This window comes from Pseudorca crassidens, chromosome 8 (assembly GCF_039906515.1).
Source record: "Pseudorca crassidens isolate mPseCra1 chromosome 8, mPseCra1.hap1, whole genome shotgun sequence".
Lineage (NCBI taxonomy): Eukaryota > Metazoa > Chordata > Mammalia > Artiodactyla > Delphinidae > Pseudorca > Pseudorca crassidens.
The window spans coordinates 74,259,321-74,277,690 of record NC_090303.1 but is presented as its reverse complement, the minus strand read 5'-3'; the positions used below and the strand labels follow the sequence as shown (position 1 = coordinate 74,277,690).

The 18,370-nt window shown below is 39.3% G+C and overlaps 1 protein-coding gene and 1 long non-coding RNA gene across 5 annotated transcripts in view; one reads left to right on the top strand and one right to left on the bottom strand.

Annotated features, from left to right (window-relative positions):
- The window catches only part of LOC137229220 (uncharacterized), a 379,962-nt gene that overhangs the window by 102,990 nt on the left and 258,602 nt on the right, over positions 1-18,370 (top strand). The gene's annotated exons all lie outside the window — the stretch shown is intronic.
- CAV1 (caveolin 1) overlaps positions 763-18,370 on the bottom strand; it is a 33,641-nt gene continuing 16,033 nt past the window's right edge. For all 3 annotated transcript variants that reach the window (XM_067746797.1, XM_067746799.1, XM_067746798.1), the window contains exon 3: positions 763-2,976. In XM_067746797.1, coding sequence (XP_067602898.1) covers positions 2,635-2,976 — 342 coding nt within the window. In that variant the 3' untranslated portion in view covers positions 763-2,634. The remainder of the gene's footprint in view (positions 2,977-18,370) is intronic.

Genomic DNA, 18,370 nt, shown 5'->3' with positions numbered 1-18,370 from the left:
CCTGCTTTTGAACTCAAAGTGAAACATCAGCTTTTCCTGGGTTTCAGCCTGCCAACTTTTGGACTGGAACTACACCATCAGTTCTCCTGGGTCTCCAGCTTGTTGACTTACCCTGAAGACCTTGAGACTTTTTAGCTTCCTTAACTTGTATGGACCAGTTTCTTACTCCTTAATCTCTCTCTCTATATATATGTAGTTTCCTAATATATTCATATGCGTATATTTCATATACGTATTTCCTATTGGTTCTGTTTCTGTGGAGCACCGTGACTAATACAGAAGCTCTTAATGTAAACTTAGCCAAGGCCAAAATAAATTATTTCTGAAATGTGCATCTTAAAACATTCCAGTTAAGAAATGGCAAAAATTCAAAGCAAAGCCCCCTCCCTGAATGTATCATTTATCAATGGAGAAAGTTAATATCTATCACATAAAGTTGTTGGGAGCTCAAATTAGATGACATAAAACAAAACATTGAGTAAACTGCTAAACAAATATTTCTTATTAATTATAACTTTCACCTGAAGTAACTCATGAATGTTGATGGCCTTAGAAGAAAGAGCCCAACTAAATGTGGAAAATGTGGTCTTGAAAACTGGAAGACCACCACCCCCAAAAACATACTACAAATATGTACACACACCATGAATATGCTCATTACACACAAACACACACACACACACACACACACACACACACACACACACACCACAGAAATCAACACATACAGACCTGTTTTGAGGAAAAATAATAAAGCTGACAAACTGTTAAACATTTTTATTGTGCAGACTTATAACTTTACAGGACATGCAGGATAAAAAAGTGTAAAATATCAGTAAGCATATAAAATTTCAGCTGTCTTTTGGACCAGCACTTGATTTGTACAAGGGACTAAGCATCTATATAGAACAGACATGTCTTGGGATACACAGTTTACAGATTGAATCACAAAGCAATTTCCCAAGTGATTTTCCTCATATAAAGATAAAAATATCTTTGCACTTAAAAATATTTCAGTATAGTACATTTTCAGTTATGTACACAGTTTAAAAGTAAAACTATGTCCATGCCAGTGTCTGTTTTAAATGCAAAAAACCTAAGTAGGTAACAGGTTGGCAATTAAAGTGTCAGGAGAACTGGAAGAGGCCAAAAAACAAACAAACAAACAAAAAAACCAAGCAGAATTCCAACAGTTGTATGGAAATAAAAATAAAAGCATAACTGAAGGTTAAAAATAAAGTCCCCCTGGGAAGAATCTTAATATGAGCAGGAGGAATAAAAAGCTTTTTGATGTACCAGGCAGCTTTCTGTATGACTCAGGTTTACAGGTAAAATTCCTCAGTTTGAGTTCAGAAGAATTTGAATTTATTCCAGCAAAATTACCTCAATCTTTTATTACTGCCTCCTCCCCCATCTTCTTTCTGAGCAAAGTGATGCTTGGATTAGGTCCAAAGCTCCTGGCAGGGGGAGGGGCCATGTGTCACAGCATTACAGACAGTTGCAAGTGCTTTACTTTGAAGAGGTCACATTTGCAACAACTCTGACAGTCTCACACAATGGCCTCCATTTTATGAGCCCTTCCCCAGAGGCCCACTGATCAGCTGAAAAGGGAACACAATGTTCAGCCACTAAACCACCCCAGTGATGGATTAGTTTGGAGTCAGGAAAGCGTGATTATTCTTGAAAATAAACGAAGCTGAATAGACATGCTGACCTCATTCAGCTGGTGAGAGACGGGGACAGTTGGCTTCTACTCCTGCCAGCCCAGAGAGGGCTTGGCCCCGTTTATCCACCTTAATTCGTTTAATGGGGCTGATGTGGACCATACTCGATATGGGTAAAGATGTTGTGTCATCAAGTGCAGACATGAACTTCATCTGATTCTGTATCTCAGAGTCAGAAACAAGTGTGAAGAACTAGGTAATGGATTTTTCTAATTTTGGTCTTCAGGGAGGCTGCTGACCTAATGAAAGTTGATGAGGTGGACCCTATTTGAAAAGGAAAACCTGAAGAACAGGAAGGCACTTAGGTATCACCATCTATATAACAAATATTCAGGCACAGAAGGTATCACAGGTTAAAATTTCAGGAGAGTAAGCCATTAGTCGGATCATGTGCAGATTATATTTTCTAACTTGTTAAAGATCACTAGATTCCACTGGATCATTAAAGTGAATGGCAGCAATTCACTAACAGTTCAGAGGGAAGAGTTGGTTGAAAACTGCCCACATACCTGTACACTCAATGGCAATAGCCTGGAATTCTTCCCTTACCATAAAATGATCAACATTTTAGAATAGGCAGTTGAGGTTGTTAGTTCTTTTTTTTTTTCTCCTCCTCAGTTCTTCATATTTCTCTCAAATTATCTTTCAACGATAGGCTCATATCTCAGCCAATAAAACAATGATCCAAATGTAAGGAAAATATTTTAAGTGGGTTTTAAAAATTCATACCACCCCAAAAATAGAAGACATAGCTCAGAAGAGACAAATAATAGTTATGAAAACTGAGTGATTTCTTTGCTCTGAACCAAGAAAATTCATTCATATATTGTTGCTAACAACTTGAAATTGGCACCAAGAAAATTAAAAGGGAAAAAAAGAATCGGATATACTTCTATCCTTGAAATGTCATTTATATTTCTTTCTGCGTGTTGATGTGGATATTGCTGAATATTTTGCCAATAGACTCAAATAGCGGGTCACAGAAGGCGTGGACGTAGATGGAATAGACACGGCTGATGCACTGAATCTCAATCAAGAAACTCTTAATGCACGGTACAACTGCCCAGATGTGCAGAAAAGAGAGAATGGCAAAGTAAATGCCCCAGATGAGTGCCATTGGGATGCCAAAGAGGGCAGACAGCAAACGGTAAAACCAGTACTTCGTCACAGTGAAGGTGGTGAAGCTGGCCTTCCAGATGCCATCGAAACTGTATGTCCCTTCTGGTTCTGCAATCACATCTTCAAAATCAATCTAAAAGGAAGAAGTGACAGAACATGAGCATGAAGTAGAAGAAGAAAAGAAAAAAAAAACATTTCTGAGTATGCATAAATATATATTAGCTTTTATGTACAGGTTCTGTGTAAGATGCTAAAAGGCACCCAGCAGCATAAGCCTCGCTTGGAATTTGTAGGAAATTCAGAGATTTGGGCCCCGCAAAAATCCCTAGGAGTGGCATCAAGGAGATTTTCTAACATGTCCTCCAGGTGCTTCTTTGCTGTGTGAAAGGTTGAAAACTGCTGCTCTGGGGGAAACTAAATGGATATGATAAAATTCCTGCCTTCAAGTAAAACCCAGCAACATGGATAAGTATACATGGCACTCAATAAAATGTAAATGACATGACCTAAGTTAATTGACTCCAAGACAACTACACACACAGTGTTAAATGGTAGTTAGTTCATAACTGATTATCAACTCTTCAAACATTCAACTGGTAGAATACCTTCAGGAAATTAGATCATTGTGAGCTCTGAGGATTCAAGAAGTCTTCATGGGGTGGTGGGACCTGAGCAGGGATTGGAAAATGGGGTATGATTTGGAAAGGAAGGAAGAAGGGATCTTGAAAATGCAGTGAGCAAGGCCCCAGGAACAAGGAAGGATGATACAGTGAGTGTCACAGGCAGATAGACCTGTGTGGCCACGGCTGGAAAGATGGGTTGAGGCCAGATTCAATTTTATTTTATATACAGTGGGGGTCTATTGAAGATGTTGGAGTGGAGGAATACAGCCACAATCAATGCAATCATTTATCAACATGAATTTGATATCAGTGTCCAGCCTGAGAAAAAAGGAAGAGACTCAAGGCAGAGAGATTCTTGCTGTATCTCAAGTTTGAGATGGTAGGGCCAAAACTGGAATAGGCCATGAAAAAGAAAAAAGAAAAGAATAAATAATGAATTTCAGGATGTTAAAGGAAGAATCCACAGGACTTAATTACTTCAAGGATAGGGAGAGAGAAAAGCCTAAGGTGAGCTTTGAGCTTTGAGCTTCAGGTTTTCCTGCTAGAGGGAGCAGAGGTGACATTAAAAGCAAGAAGAAAATTAGGAAGGCAGTTAAGAAAATGTTAAGAGAGAACTTAATTTTTGAATTGAGCAAACAGTAAGGTTTTGAATAAGGACAGATGCAAACATCAGTGATCCACACCTGTACTAGTCCCTTTTGGTGGCCACTAGGAAGTAATCAAATGAGTTTGCAGTCACATAGCACTTAACAGTTACCAAGTGCTTCTACATGCATTGTCTCCATGTGATCTGGGATTTCAAACCAATCTGGGAAGGTAGGCTGTCATTTTACAAAAGAAGATACTTAGGTTTAGAGAGGTGAAGGTGACTTGCTGAAGTCAAACACAAAGCAATGGTGGGGACAGAATGCAAACTTGGCCCCTTTCCCAAATAGCGTTCTCTCCCACAGTACGTGTTCACTTAAGCAATTAATTCCCAGGAGCTTTTATCCCTCTGGAAGGATTATATAGACTAAACTGAAGCATAGGGTAAAAAAATTACCACCAAAAGAATAGGACAGAGCCAGCTTAACTGCTTGGTGGTGGCAGCAATATGAAGGGATCTAATGTAGTTTGAAATCCAAACAAGTTGATGACTGCTAGCAGCAATCCAGCTAATCTCAGGATTAGGGAATTAGAACTTGGGTGACTCCATGGAGCCTCTCAGTGCCAAGGAGCCACTTTTGATTCAACACAACAAAACCTCTTTCGTAAAAAAGTACATAATACTTACCAATAGTTAAGGTTTATTTTCTAGAACATTCTGTTTCTTGATCTGTTGTCCAATGTCCTAAGAATATGTAATATATAAAAATGGTATGTCCACAATTATCTAAATGAAGCTAAGTAAATTTATTGTTGTTCTAATGTTTTCTTTCTTCATTTAGATCTAGACTCAGAAGTAAACATTTACTTGTGTGTTTTCAAAGGCTGTTCTAAATATGTGGCAAGTCAGATCAGTCCTTTAATGAAGTTTCTGTGCAGTTTACTTGTCTACTGTGGGGTTTTGCTCAGATAATGCATTTTCCTAGAGCTATTAAAAATAAAGCCCTGCTGTTTTCCTTCATCCAACTGAAAGGTACCCAAAGAATTGAGTATTTTTTAAAGATGACCTTATTTTGTAAGAGGATTTGGTGAAGTCAGAATGAATGCGCTAGAGCAGGTGTTCTTAATCTGAGTCAAAGGATGGGCAGTGTTGGTCCACGAATGCCCTGAAGTGGGTGCATACATTTTGAATGTACAATAGAAAAGGGTCCATTGCTTTTTCTTAGAAAATAGTCTATTACCAAAGAAGGCTGGTAAGCACTTTATGGGAACAGAGGATTCCTATCTCTTTACAGAACAGAATTTAAGCACGTCTGCCTAGAGATTCTTTTCCAAGGGAATGGATAGTTACTAACATTTGTTGATTGGCTATCATGATCAAACACTGTTCTCATTTAACTTACAGCAACTCTGTAATTTATTATTCCCATTTCATAGAAAAATGTAAGGTTTAATAAGTTGTCCAGGTAAATAAGAGGTGGATTTGAATTTCTAATCTGGTTTGAAAGATACCGACTCTTTCTTCAATACCACATTGCTTAAAAAAATATTTTTCAAATTTTCTCTAAGACGATTATAGTATTTCATAATTAAATGGTACATTAACAAGAAAGAGTTTATTGAATTTAACCCTTTGGTAACTGTAAGAATTCCCACAGTGTGGTCTCTGAGGAGCGTGTTACGATGAGGTCGTACACATATATACACAATTGGTCCTTAGTGAAGATCTATGAACATATGCATGTGTGTAAGATTTCTCAATGATAAGTTAATTTTTCTAAACATAAATATAAATGCTTTTTTCAATGAATATTTTAGAAATTCTTAAGCTTTATTTTAACTTGCTTTGATTATTTCAAAGCAAGTTTAGTGTTTTTTAATGCTTTCCAGAAACTGCAGTGAGCATGATTTATTTATCCTCAAATATCCAAGTAAATTTAGAGCAGGTCTCCAGGGGTGGACAGCAACATGACAAAACTAACATGTTATATAAATATATTCAGTTAGTTGCTGCTTTAGTCTTAAAAACTTTAAGTGGCTTAAAATAATATTAAAAGTAGAACCAATTAGATGCAGCTGAGAAAAAAAATAAGGCAGGTTAAGGAAACACAATGAAGCCAGAAATAATGTTTCGTTTCTCTCCACCTCCATTTCTGCAGCAGTAATAGTAATAGGTTTTTGTGAAGAGAACATGAGAAAATTTATGCAAAGTGCTTAGCATGGGGATAGAGCATTGCAATACAGTAAATGCTTAATAAATGGCATTAAAAAAGTACTTGCTCTGGGTGACTAAGCTTTTTAATTGCAATAAGAGAAACTATCAGCTGAAAAGTATATGGTGGCTGTGAATTCAAACCTCATCAATGCTTCAAAAGAGCTAACTTCCATCTGTAATCATCTTTAACACAACCCTCTGAGATGCGTGCTCTTATTCTCATTTTACATATGAGGCTACTGTGGGAGGTTAAGAAATTACCCAAGGACACAAGGATGATAAGTGGCAAAACTGGAACTTGTCCTACCCCAAGTTTGACCTTTTTCTGCTTATGTATCCCTAGGACTATAAGCTCTTCCAGTAACCTTAATTCGCTTAATTTTCACCCATATAGATATGCTTTCTAAAACATTCACATTTTGATTATTAAAGGAATTACTCTTGTTAATGTTTCCATTTTAAGTTAGGACATCTAGTAACTAGGATGTTTTGCATTTTTGGTACTGATTGAATTTCCATGGCCCTGAACATTATGTTCTCACAATCCTGGGCACCTAGCCAAGGACTCTTTCTAAATGGCAGATAAGGAAACTGAGGCACGATTTAAATGGGCCAGGCATTCTCAAGGTCCCAAGTGAATCAGTGGAAAGGCTGAAATTAGAACTGTAACTTCCTGATTCCCAGGCCTAGATCCAGCCCTGCCCTCCACATAATTTCCCTAGGAACTTACATCTCTCTCCCCAGGTCCCTTCTCTGCCTACCCCATTCATATCTCTAGGTCTCCTGTAAGTCTCTCACTGTCTTCTAAGACATAGACTTGAAATGTATCTCTGTGTGAGGTTAGGAGAAGTGTCCTTTTCTCAACACTAATACAGACATTTCTGTACATTTATCTAGGGTGAAGAAAACTGGAGGGAATATTTTGAAAAATATCCTTATTGTACATTTTGATATGTATTCATAATGCACTGAACCCAACAAAGTTCTGTTAGTAATCAGTCATTCCATCTAAAGGTAGTTCACAATTCCATCCATCAAAGCATAGTTGCTTTAGCAGATTCATAGGTATTTAAAGCTGAAGGAATCCTTAAAGAAAAGGAGTCCCATTTGAGATAGAGAAATCGATGGGCAAAGCTGTCAGATGACTGGATCAAGAATACTTTCCCACTTAATGGCAGGCACAGGATTGGAATTCAGACTTAGAAACTCTCCTAGGCTCTTCCACAGCTGTCTGCTGTCACCATACATCCTCAATCATCTGGATGCTACATTCTGTAGTCAATGTAAAAGGCAGCTAGGCTTGTATGTGAATTTGAACATCACTGAATGAATGATGATGCCTGTTTCTGACAATCTCCAGTGTGCTCATCGTTCACATGCATCATTGGTTTGATTTATCCCTTATCAAAGCTGTCACTCTGGCGTCCCGTTCCCTCAGGGACATGCTCCTCTTATCCCTCTATAGGAGGGCAGGTCTTGCTCAGAGCAGAATTTTATCTGCTCACCTAGATTTGGAGCAGAACAGCAGTTAGAGATTTGCTTTTAAACAAACACAAAAACCAAGACATGCAGGTGCCATTTAGTTTCTTAGAATGGGATGCCTCAGATGAGGTTGAACAGCTTCTCCAAGAACTGATTTTCTGTTCTGTAATCTATGGAACAAGTTGCGCCTCTGGCCCGAATCATTATGCAGACTGCAAGATCAAAGGCATAAATATGCTTCAGTGATATTTCTGTGTCTTAATAGATGCTTTATAAGGAGTCAACCGTTTATATAACTAGATTTTTATAAATGACATTAAATACTTTTGTGCAACATTGACTTACGATGCTATAATTTTGGAAATGTAAGTTAACAAAAATCTATCAGCAGATGTTCAAGAAAAGCAATCTGTCTCATTGTGTTTTAATAATAGCTGGCTAATACAGTAAGTCTCAGAAGATTTCATCTTGTTAAATGTATGCAATGGAAATATTTAAAAAACATTTTATATGTACACAGGATTAAAAAACCATGGGGTCATTTTTTGTCTCAAAATTTGGACATTTTATTTATGAATAAGGAATTTTCAAGAAGGAAACTTTAAGTATATTTGAGCTTTAACAAGCAATGATGCTTGCCTTGTCTGTTTCTGTGGGAAAATATCTTTTTAGACTTTTGTCAAAATTGTGAAAAAAATCACAAAATTGTGATTGTATTGGATATATGGAGCACATAAATAATAACAAACAAGATGTTTACAGAATATGTGTGTTGCCTGCTCTAAATCCACAGTCCCACTTCTCTGCCAAGTGAATCTTCATTTATTCAGGTCTTGGAAATAATTCTTTTATCTCAGAGTTAAGTTATAGTTGGTTATAGACTTGCCAGGGTAATCTTAGTCTCCTTGGTGAGTGGTCAGTTTAGAGTAGACATGTGACCCAATTCTGGTCAATGAGATCTAAGTAGAAGTCTGCTGGGCAAGACTTCCAGGAAAGCTTTATCTTCCTTATGAAAAGAAGCAGAGGTATATGGTGTGGCCCTTTGCCCCTTTCATCCTACTTAGAAAATGATGTATTGCCTTAGTGTAGAGAAGTCATCTTGTGATCATGAGGTGACATGTGTAATTAAGAGAATAGAAGATGCTGCTTTTGCTATTACCAAACTACTGAAACAGTGCCAGTAGCTGTCTGCCTCTAGACTTCTCCTTATGCTCTTATTTTTAAGCCACAGCTCTTCAGATTTTCTATTACCTATAGCAGAGAGCATTCTTAAGTGATATAGTAACTAACACTCTTTCCTATTGGTTGGCATAGTAGGTGTACAGCTCCTCATATAGAAACCTGAATTCAATTAATAACCTCAAAATATCTTTTCAACACTACTAGACTCTACCCCCAGAATGTACTCCTTAACCTGTATCAGAAGGGTTTGTTTTACATTAACATTTAGTTTTAGCAAAGTGTAAATAGGATGATAAATTGACTATGAAAAAGCAAATTCATGTATTCTGTGATAGCATCTAAGATGACTCCCAGTGATCCCCCCCTCCCCCATGTCTTGGTATTCATGCTTTGTGTAACACCCTCCCCTTTAGTGTGGGCTGGATTTATTGATTTGCTTCTAAATAGTAAAATGTGGCAAAAGTGATGGGGTGGTCACTTCCAAGATTAGGTTACAAAAGACCATGGCATCATCTTGCTTCCTTTCTTGCTCTCTTGCTTGCTTGCTCTGCTGGAAGCCAGCTGCCATGTTGTGAGCGGGCCTATGGAGAGGTCTGTGTGGAAGTTAACTGAGGGAGAACTCTAGCCAACAGCCACTGAAAAACTGAGTCCTCAATCCAGCAGCCTGGGAGGAACTGAATCCTCCCATTGGCCATGCGAGTGAGCTTGGAAATGGGTCTTCTCCTAGTCGGGCTTTGAGATGACTCCAGCCCTGTCCCCTGGACTGCAGCCTGTGAGAGGCCCTGAACCAGAACTACTCGGCTAAGTCACACTTGGATTTCTGACACACTGTTAGATGGTAAATATTTGTTGTTCTAAGCTACTAAATTTGGGGGTCATTTGTTATGCAGCTAGAGATGACTAAAACAAACCATCTTTATTTTGATGATCATGTTTTATTTTCTATTACATTGCTCTTTCTTCTGTTAGATAATTTAATTTTTAAGCTTATAGAAAAATGTATATAATGAATGTACATAAATATCCTGGAATTTGGTCCTGGAGCAAAGTCTAGAAATATATGAGAAGGAAATGCAGCATTTTCAACTTTCTACAATTCATATCAAACTGAATATTAGAAAAGTTTTAGGCAATTGATAGTGCTATCAGCGCATATCCATAAAGTGCTTGGCTTTCTACCCAGATATGCACCAAGGACTAAGAGCCAGCTCCACCTGGAAGACGTGTCACTGAATCTTGACTTCTGAATATAATGTCTTGAATGCACCAGCACAGGGGTAGTGTTGCAAAAGAATCAACTGGAGGGAGGATGCTTGTTAAAATGCAGATGCTCAGGCCCATTTCAGACTCAGATCACACTCTCTGGGTTGGGGCCTGGGGAATCTTATGCAAATGATTCTTAGCGAATGACACATCCATTTGGATTTAGTGACAACTTCTTTTTGTTGCCGATACTCTTTCCCCTCCATGCCTGGAAGCCCTAGTCTGCTTCCTGCTTCTTTCTGGAAACTCCTCATGTGCTGGCTGGCATCTGGAAGTTGATGGATAATGAATGAATGGAAATTCTCTTGAAAAGCTATTCCTAATTTAAACCTATAAATATTTATTATTGGACAAGGATGAATGACTACTATTTATTATGAAAAACACAAAAACTGGCAATAGAAATCCTGATTTATTTTTCATGACTCTAAACCCAGTATAAACAAATGCATGTTTTAAAAATCAAATACGTACTTCTAAAATCCTAACACATGAACCAAACCCACACATACAGAAGGAGGGTTAAGACTAATTTCAAACTCCCCTCAGTGTTCTCTCACATATTTCCAACATGTTGAACAGCCTTTGAAGTCAGTGGAATAAATGTTGTCCATGAGTGTGTGGGTGTAGAGAGGGCTGAGAACCAGCACAATTAAATGTTACCAGAACACAGGAACTTTGCTCTAATGCCTATGTGTTTTCTCAGGGGCAAAGGCAAAATACCCATTTGTTTACTGGGCTGAACTAGCACCACTGTAGGAAAAAAGCTGCAGTGTTCTTGCAGCCCCGATTGAAAAGAGGAGGCCTGGACTGTATCCTTAATGCTTATGATTGCTTGGATTTCCAGAGGATCCACACATGGTCCTAGGAAAAATGTAAACCTGGGGTGGGAACATTGAAGTGTTCTTGGGCTGCTTTGGGGTAGCAGGTGCTAGGCAACTTCACCTTGTGGGAGAGCACAGGATTGCCTGAAGGGAGAGGGCTGCATTACTAACCAGGGTTTCAAGCTGAAAGAGGACAGAAAGGTGGGTATATACCTACCTCTGAGTGAGAGAAGAGGGCTGGGTGTAGAAAGAGGGGTGCAGAGGGGACCTGCAGTCCCTGGCCTGGGCCTCTAGCTGGGACAGTTGAGTGTCTCTGTTTGGATTGACCTCCCTGTTGTTGCTTCTCAGACATTACAGAGACCTCAGAATAATGATATTTTATACATATAGTGTCCTATTTCACTCATCTGCTTCTCTTCACAAACTTGTGAAGTTCTAGGTTATCTTCATAACAAGAAAGGAAAATAGTCTTTTATTTCCCCAATAAGGAAAGGTCACTTAACTAATAAATGAATGGACCAAACCAGGACCTAGGGTAGGTCTGTATCTGTTGTACCCATCTTGGTATCCTCCACAATTCCTAGTAGTACTATGCACACATTAATTAGCAAATATTCCTTCAATATGTATAATATTTTAAAGGAGCTATAAATGTCCATTGAAAGAATGTAGGCATACATTAACTATCATATTATCTACTATGAATTCTTTTCCAATTTCACAAGTGCACTTTTATTTATCGATATTTTTGGTATCCCATTTTATTAAAAGAGATGTTCTTTTCCCCATAGCTCTATAATACCACGATCTGATCAAAATGAAGTGTAGGGTTGGTTATCATTTAAGTTACTTAAACGGCATGGAAAGCCTACAGAGGAGGGGGCAATTCAAACTCAGAAGTCTTCAGCTTTAAGGAAGAATGATTTAGAAAATATTGGTTAAAGCATGTTGTTGCTTTGTTGGGTTTTGCCTCAATGATCTGAATAACTACAGTTGTGTAGATCTGGCCCCAAAGCAGGGGGCACGCACTGGAGTATGTTGAGGAGTGGAAGCAGGGGTAGAAGCAGAAGTAGCAGCCCAGCTCTTCGGGGAATCAGTAGAGCACACCAGTGGGGAAGAGATAGAGTGAGGAGAGTGAATTTGTTCTTTGGTGTCTCTAGTCTCCACTTTTCCTCATGTTTTCCTGTGTGTGTGTGTGTGTGTGTGTGTGTGTGTGTGTGTGTGTGTGTGTGTGTGTGTTTCCCCAGTGCAGGAGGCCTACATTGTAATTTGTACTTTAGAATGAATTTAGGTGACTATGTTCTTTTTCCTGGCAGGGGTATAGGGGGATGCACAGAGCAAGGCAGAGCATCATCTCCAATTGTCCTTTATTGTGTCATTAATGGACTTAGGGCATGAGTGTGGCGGATATATTCTGAGGCAGGAGAGTTGTACAGAGGTTTTGGAAAAGCAATGACATACATTATAGAGTACTATATGCCTCAATTGGTTCATCACATCCTGTATGTGAGGACCTTCAAGGCAGGTGTTATTTTCCCCATTTTACAGACAAGGAACCTGAGTCTCAGGGAGGTTGTAATCAGTGACTGAACCAAACGCAGGACTTAGGTCTCTTGGATCCTCCATCACACAACTCTCTTTAACCCCACACCAGTCCTTATTCTGCTTATGAAGCCCTGCTCAATCAGAATCACGTAAGAATTTCTGAATCCACGTGCTCTGGTTGCTCTCCCTTGCCTGCAACCATACTTCCCATCCAAACTAACAGATAATGCTGCCCTGACTTAGCATAACCATTTCTACCAGGACAGGGCATGTGAATCCAAGCCAGAGGATGTGGCTGGCCTCCTTCTGCTGTCAAACCTCCATGCTCAGCATTACCCTCACTCTCTAGCAACCAAGCTCTTCTCTGGTCAGGACCCCCTGAGTCATTGACCATTGGTTACGAGGGTCCCCATTGCCTTGTCACCTCTCTGTGGCTTTTTCTGGTTTACCATAACATTGTACCTTTCCCTATTCCATTCCTGTAGGGCCAGTGGTTCTCAAACATTAGTCCACTCATTTCTTTGTTAAAATGCAGATTTCTGGGCACTGAGATTCTGAGTCGGTTGTGTCTGAGAGTAGGGTCCTGGTGTCTGTACCTCCTCCCTCATTTTGATGCAAGTGGTTATAGGTAAGACACTTCGAGAAAGAAAAAAAAACTGTCTTAGGCTGTCTTAGCTCTCTGCTAGGTGAGAGGATCTGAAAAATCTAACACTCAGATCTGAGTGGGCATGATATTAAGTTAGTTACTGTGTTGCTCTCTACTGTTGAAAGGCAATATGGTACCCTGCTTGATAGCATGAGGGCTGCTTTGAATCTCAGCTTTGCTAAGCTACTAAACCTCCCTGTGCCTTAGTTTCTTATCTGTAAATTGTGGGTATAATGGTACATACTTCTTAAGATTATTCTGTGTAGTAAATGACTTAACTTATAAAAAATATTTGGGACAGTGCCAGGGGCAATGGTCAATACTACATCAGGAGCTTCTGGCCCAGGCACCCAAACCAGGAGAAGTGGGGAAGTGTCAGGGATTTCAGTAGCAGTGTTGGGAGGATGGAGGAGCTATCTTGGAACAGGAGAACCTCTTGGCATTCCTGAAACCATTTTGTGCAGGTGGGTGCTTATTTTCCATTCTGCCATTAAGCAAATAAGAAGGATTAGCTCATCTCTTGCATGTGTGTTAGCCTTCTGGAGTTTATTGTAAACATGAGGCATACAAGCCCTGCGGGAGAAGATGCTCCAGCTGACTGAGTGACTTGATGTGTCTGAAAGTGGCAGCAACACCAAGCAGACAAGACTCTCTTTGCTTTAGATTAATTCCTTTTTGCCTTATTCTTCCTTTCCTTTTGCCTTTCACCTGAAGGCAACCACCAGGTTTTTCCATCTTTTGCTCTTCTTAGGAGGGAGAATAAATGATCCTTGGGTTTGTATTACACTTTGAAAATTTAAGTTAAATTTCCCTGCTCTGATAACAAAAATATACACTCCTAGTTTACATCCTGTTATGCATTGAATTGTGTTCCTCTCAAAAAGATACGATGAAGTCCTAATCCCCAGTACCTCAGAATGTGACCTTATTTGGAGACAGGGTCTTGTAGATATAATTAGGATGAGGTCACACTGGTGTAGAAGTGGGCTCCCCATCTGAGATGGCTGGCATCCTTATAAGTAGATGGTAATGTGAAGACACAAGGAGAAGGCCATATGATTGATTTGAGTTATGCAGCTGTAAGCCAAGGAATGCCAAAGATTGCCAGAAAACCAGAAGCTAGGGAGAGACAAGGATGGATTCCCCTGCAGGTTTCAGAGGGAGCATGGCCCTGCTGACCTTTTGATTTTGGACATCCAGACTGCAGAACCATGAGACTGTAAATTTCTATTGCTTTAAGCCACCTAGTTTGTGATACTTTTTAAGGTATCCCTTGGAAACGAATATACATCCTTCTGAAATTGCTAAAAACTGTCCTTGATGATGAGACGATTTGGGGATTCCAGAGCATTTTCATACCTCCTTGAGTATGCTGTGTACTCTTTCTTCTGGGGATCCCAGTCAGGAACCTAAAACCACATTTGGTGTACCTGAGACCAATTGGCCGTCAGCCTTCTTCAGGAATCTGGAACTATCTCTCCTGTCCACATGGCCTCACATTTTCATTATTACAAAAAGCACCTAGTTTCAGGTGGCTTGGTACAAAGCAGGCTACATATCTTTTGATTCCTTTTTTTTTAATCTTCAGGCTTCTGGTATTGATTTGGTGGTACTTGTTGATGTTGAGTGTTACCAAACAAGTGACACGGAACAGTTCACAGTGTAAAAATAGGCCAAGCAAGGGCCAGTGATAGGAGCACTGAGACTAGAGCATTGAACTTGAACAGGGAGGAGCCATACCTTGGGGGCGCTTATGTTTGTCATCCCTGAAGAGAAATAACTGCAGCCCTTCAAAGTGTTGGAAGCTTACTTCTCAAATAGAAAGTCCTGTATTGTTTAATGCATGGAAATCTTATTTTATCCAAACATACAATGATAAGGATTCATCCAGAGGGCTCACTTTCTCACAAAATTCTGTGTTTACACTTGGGAGTTTGTTATTCTTTAAACTTCTGGGCATGTCATGGGAAAAATATGAATGATCACTGCACTAAAGAAAATAAAAGCTCTTTCCATTCCATCAAAGACATAAGAGACGGAAATGTCTTCACTGTTTTCAAGCTACCCATTGGTTCACATAGACATTTGTTTGAACCAGAGCTTTTTAAATACTCTTAACTTTTTTTCAGTTTCTACAACTCACTTCCTGATGGCAGAGGTTGTTTCCTACCATTCACTTAAGTCAACCTAGTGTTACTAATAGTTTTCGTCTTACCTCACTGCTTGAATATTTTTCCCTCCAGTGCTTTAAGTCTGTTTATTAAACAAATAGAAAATTAATGAAATAAATCTCTGTAGGTTTGAACATTGCTTGGCTAGTGAGGAAAAGGATTTACACTAGGGTCCTTGTAAGGTCTAAGCAAGGATAATCACAGCCCATCATGTGGCTCCCAAGACATAGCTCCCAAGATCTACCACAGGGTTACTCCATCTGGGCACTTGTTGGCATTTTGGGCCAGGTAATTCCTTGTTGTTAGGGTGAGGGTGCTGTCCTGGGAACTGTAGCGTGATTCTCAACATCTCTGTCGTCTACCCACCAGATGCCAGTAGCACCTCCTAAATTTTGACAACTAAAAATGTCTCCAGACATTGCCAAGTGTCCCCTGGGAGGGGGAGCAAAAAATAATCCCTGGTTGCAAACTGGTGCTCTAGAAAATCAGAATACAATTTGCTGAGAGAGTACCTGAACTTTAGAAACATCTATAGCCTAGAATGCATGCATATTTATTGCAGGCACTTTTGGTTTACAGTACTGTGGCCTTGTGAGTTCATTCATTCCTTCATTCAGTAGTTATGAAATACCTACTTTTTGAGGATGGAATAAATGAACCAAGCAAACAGAGCCAGGATAGGGTCTATGAGCTGGCTACGGGTGTCACTGAAAAGGGGACAGTGCCAATAAAATAGACATGGCCTCTGGCTGCTCAAGCTTACTTTTAGGGTAATAGAGGAAGTCACTTTCTTGCCCCTCCCCAAATCACTAACCTCTTGAATTTAGACCAGACCATTTTTTTCATCCCGCCTACCCCACACCCCACACTTATTTAATGGTTTGATTTTGTATGTGTGTGAGATTATTTCTGCTACTAGACTGTAAACTCCCTGGAATCTAGTAGATACTAAATTAATATTTGTTGAATAAATTAGTGAATGCTTCCATTTATTAAGTTATATTTCTCTCTTTCTCCTATTTACAAGAGCACAAACACGATAAAATCTCCTTTAGGAAAGAAAGTTCTGAATGTGTTATTATCTGGCCAGGGGCTAGTGATTGCATTTATTGATTGCATTCTATTATTCTAACCCAGTCATAGTAATTTTGGTAAAAGAATGATCAAAAGGTGAGTAATGACAGGGAAGACAGATCTATTCAGTTTTTGTTTATCATGAAATTTGGGTTCATACCTACAGATTTAGGTTTAGATTTAAACCTATAGCTTAGCTTAGGGAGCTGATGAGCTCCCTGAGAATGTTCAGGGGGTCTGGAATTCAAACAACCTCATTTTTACTTTCAGATTCATACAGCTGGGGTGCTAAATGATGGGATTAAAATCACATAGGGTCCTAAATTCTGAACTTTATATGGGTCAGAGAGAAACAGACTCTTTATAGCTGGGTAATGGGAAAATATGATTCAAAGTAATAGTGCTTCCGTCCTGTAGTTCTTAGTCATCTGATCCTATTGCTCACAGTTGGGCTGTTAAAAGAACTTCAGAAATGTGGCCATATATGAACTAGGTGAATTTGATAACTGTCGGCACTCAGAAAATCTGAGCATTTTCTATTTAGCTAGACATTTTTAAGACCATTGCTCTAACTAAAGTTGCAAATAATTATGAGCTTCTTTGTTATGTGAACTAAGAGAAATTGGCTGGTTGCAAAAAATAAAAAACAAAAATTACTGAAAGTTTGTAACCAACTTTGGAACTGATTTTCTGATCCATCTTTGAACACAAACAGCCAGTTTGGAGGCAAGGGCAGTAAAAGGAAAGACCGCAGAGTTCTGAGCCCAAATGAGAAGGGGAAATGAACTCCAGCTCTTGATCTTCTTCAGGACCAAATATTTATTTGCAGTATATTTGCATTCAGATGCCATCTGTTGATAGCTCAGTATTTCAAAGATGATTTAGTTAAGTCCCACAGCCTTAATATTAAGAGTAAGAATGACAATTGGTAAAATCTAGGAAGAAGGTAATAAAAATAGTATTGATGAGGGGGTCCTCCACCGTTATCTCTGCATGGACTTTTATACACGTTTACAGCGTTCCACACTTTTATGAATACTGGTTAACTGGAATCACAGAATTTTAGAAATATAAGTGACTTAGCGATCTTCTAGTTCAACTTATTGATTGTTAGATGAATAAACTGCTGTCCAAAGCGTCCAAGTGACTTTTCCAAGGCCCAAGGTAACACTTGAGGTCAGTGTCCAAGAGAGATCTGGAATTCAGGTTTCATCTGAGGCTCAGTTTCCCCATCTGCTCTGAGGAGTGATTGGCATCAGTAAAGCACTTCTCAGTGAGTTTTCTCTTCTCTGTGCCAGGCCCTGGAGAAGTGTGGGACACCTGCCATCCTTAGGTCCAGTGAAGCTTCCTGTGGCCTCTGCACCATTAGGAGAAAAACCAGTGCATGTTGTCAGCTCCATTCCTAGTATGCCTGAACCATGAACCCAAGTGAAAAAGAGGGATAGGGATGATGTTCTGACACTCTAACCTGCTGATCTTCCTCTTGGGGAGAATAGAAAGAATGAGCAAAGGAAAGGGAAAAACACCAGGACTGAATTACATAAGTGACATGAGATTTATCCCACATACAAAGTCTATCTTTTTTTTGGTAATAGGAATTTGAGTGATAAATATGATATTCTAATAAAAATTCTAAGGACTCTGCAGGATGAGGACCTAGAGAAGTAATAATTTCCCCACTGTAGCCCTTACAGTCCTGAAAGTTTTGTCATGAAACACAGTTTTATTATTAAGAAATTCTGCGAGTCGAAACCAGACTCAATTCCAGCTGTACATTAGCATCACCTGGGGAGCTTTCCAAAGAGAAAAGAATACATAGGCCTGGGCCCCATCCTAGACTAATTCAATCAGAATTTCTAGGGATGGAGCGTGTACAACAGTATTTTTAAATGTTCTCCAGATGATTTGTAGCTAGGG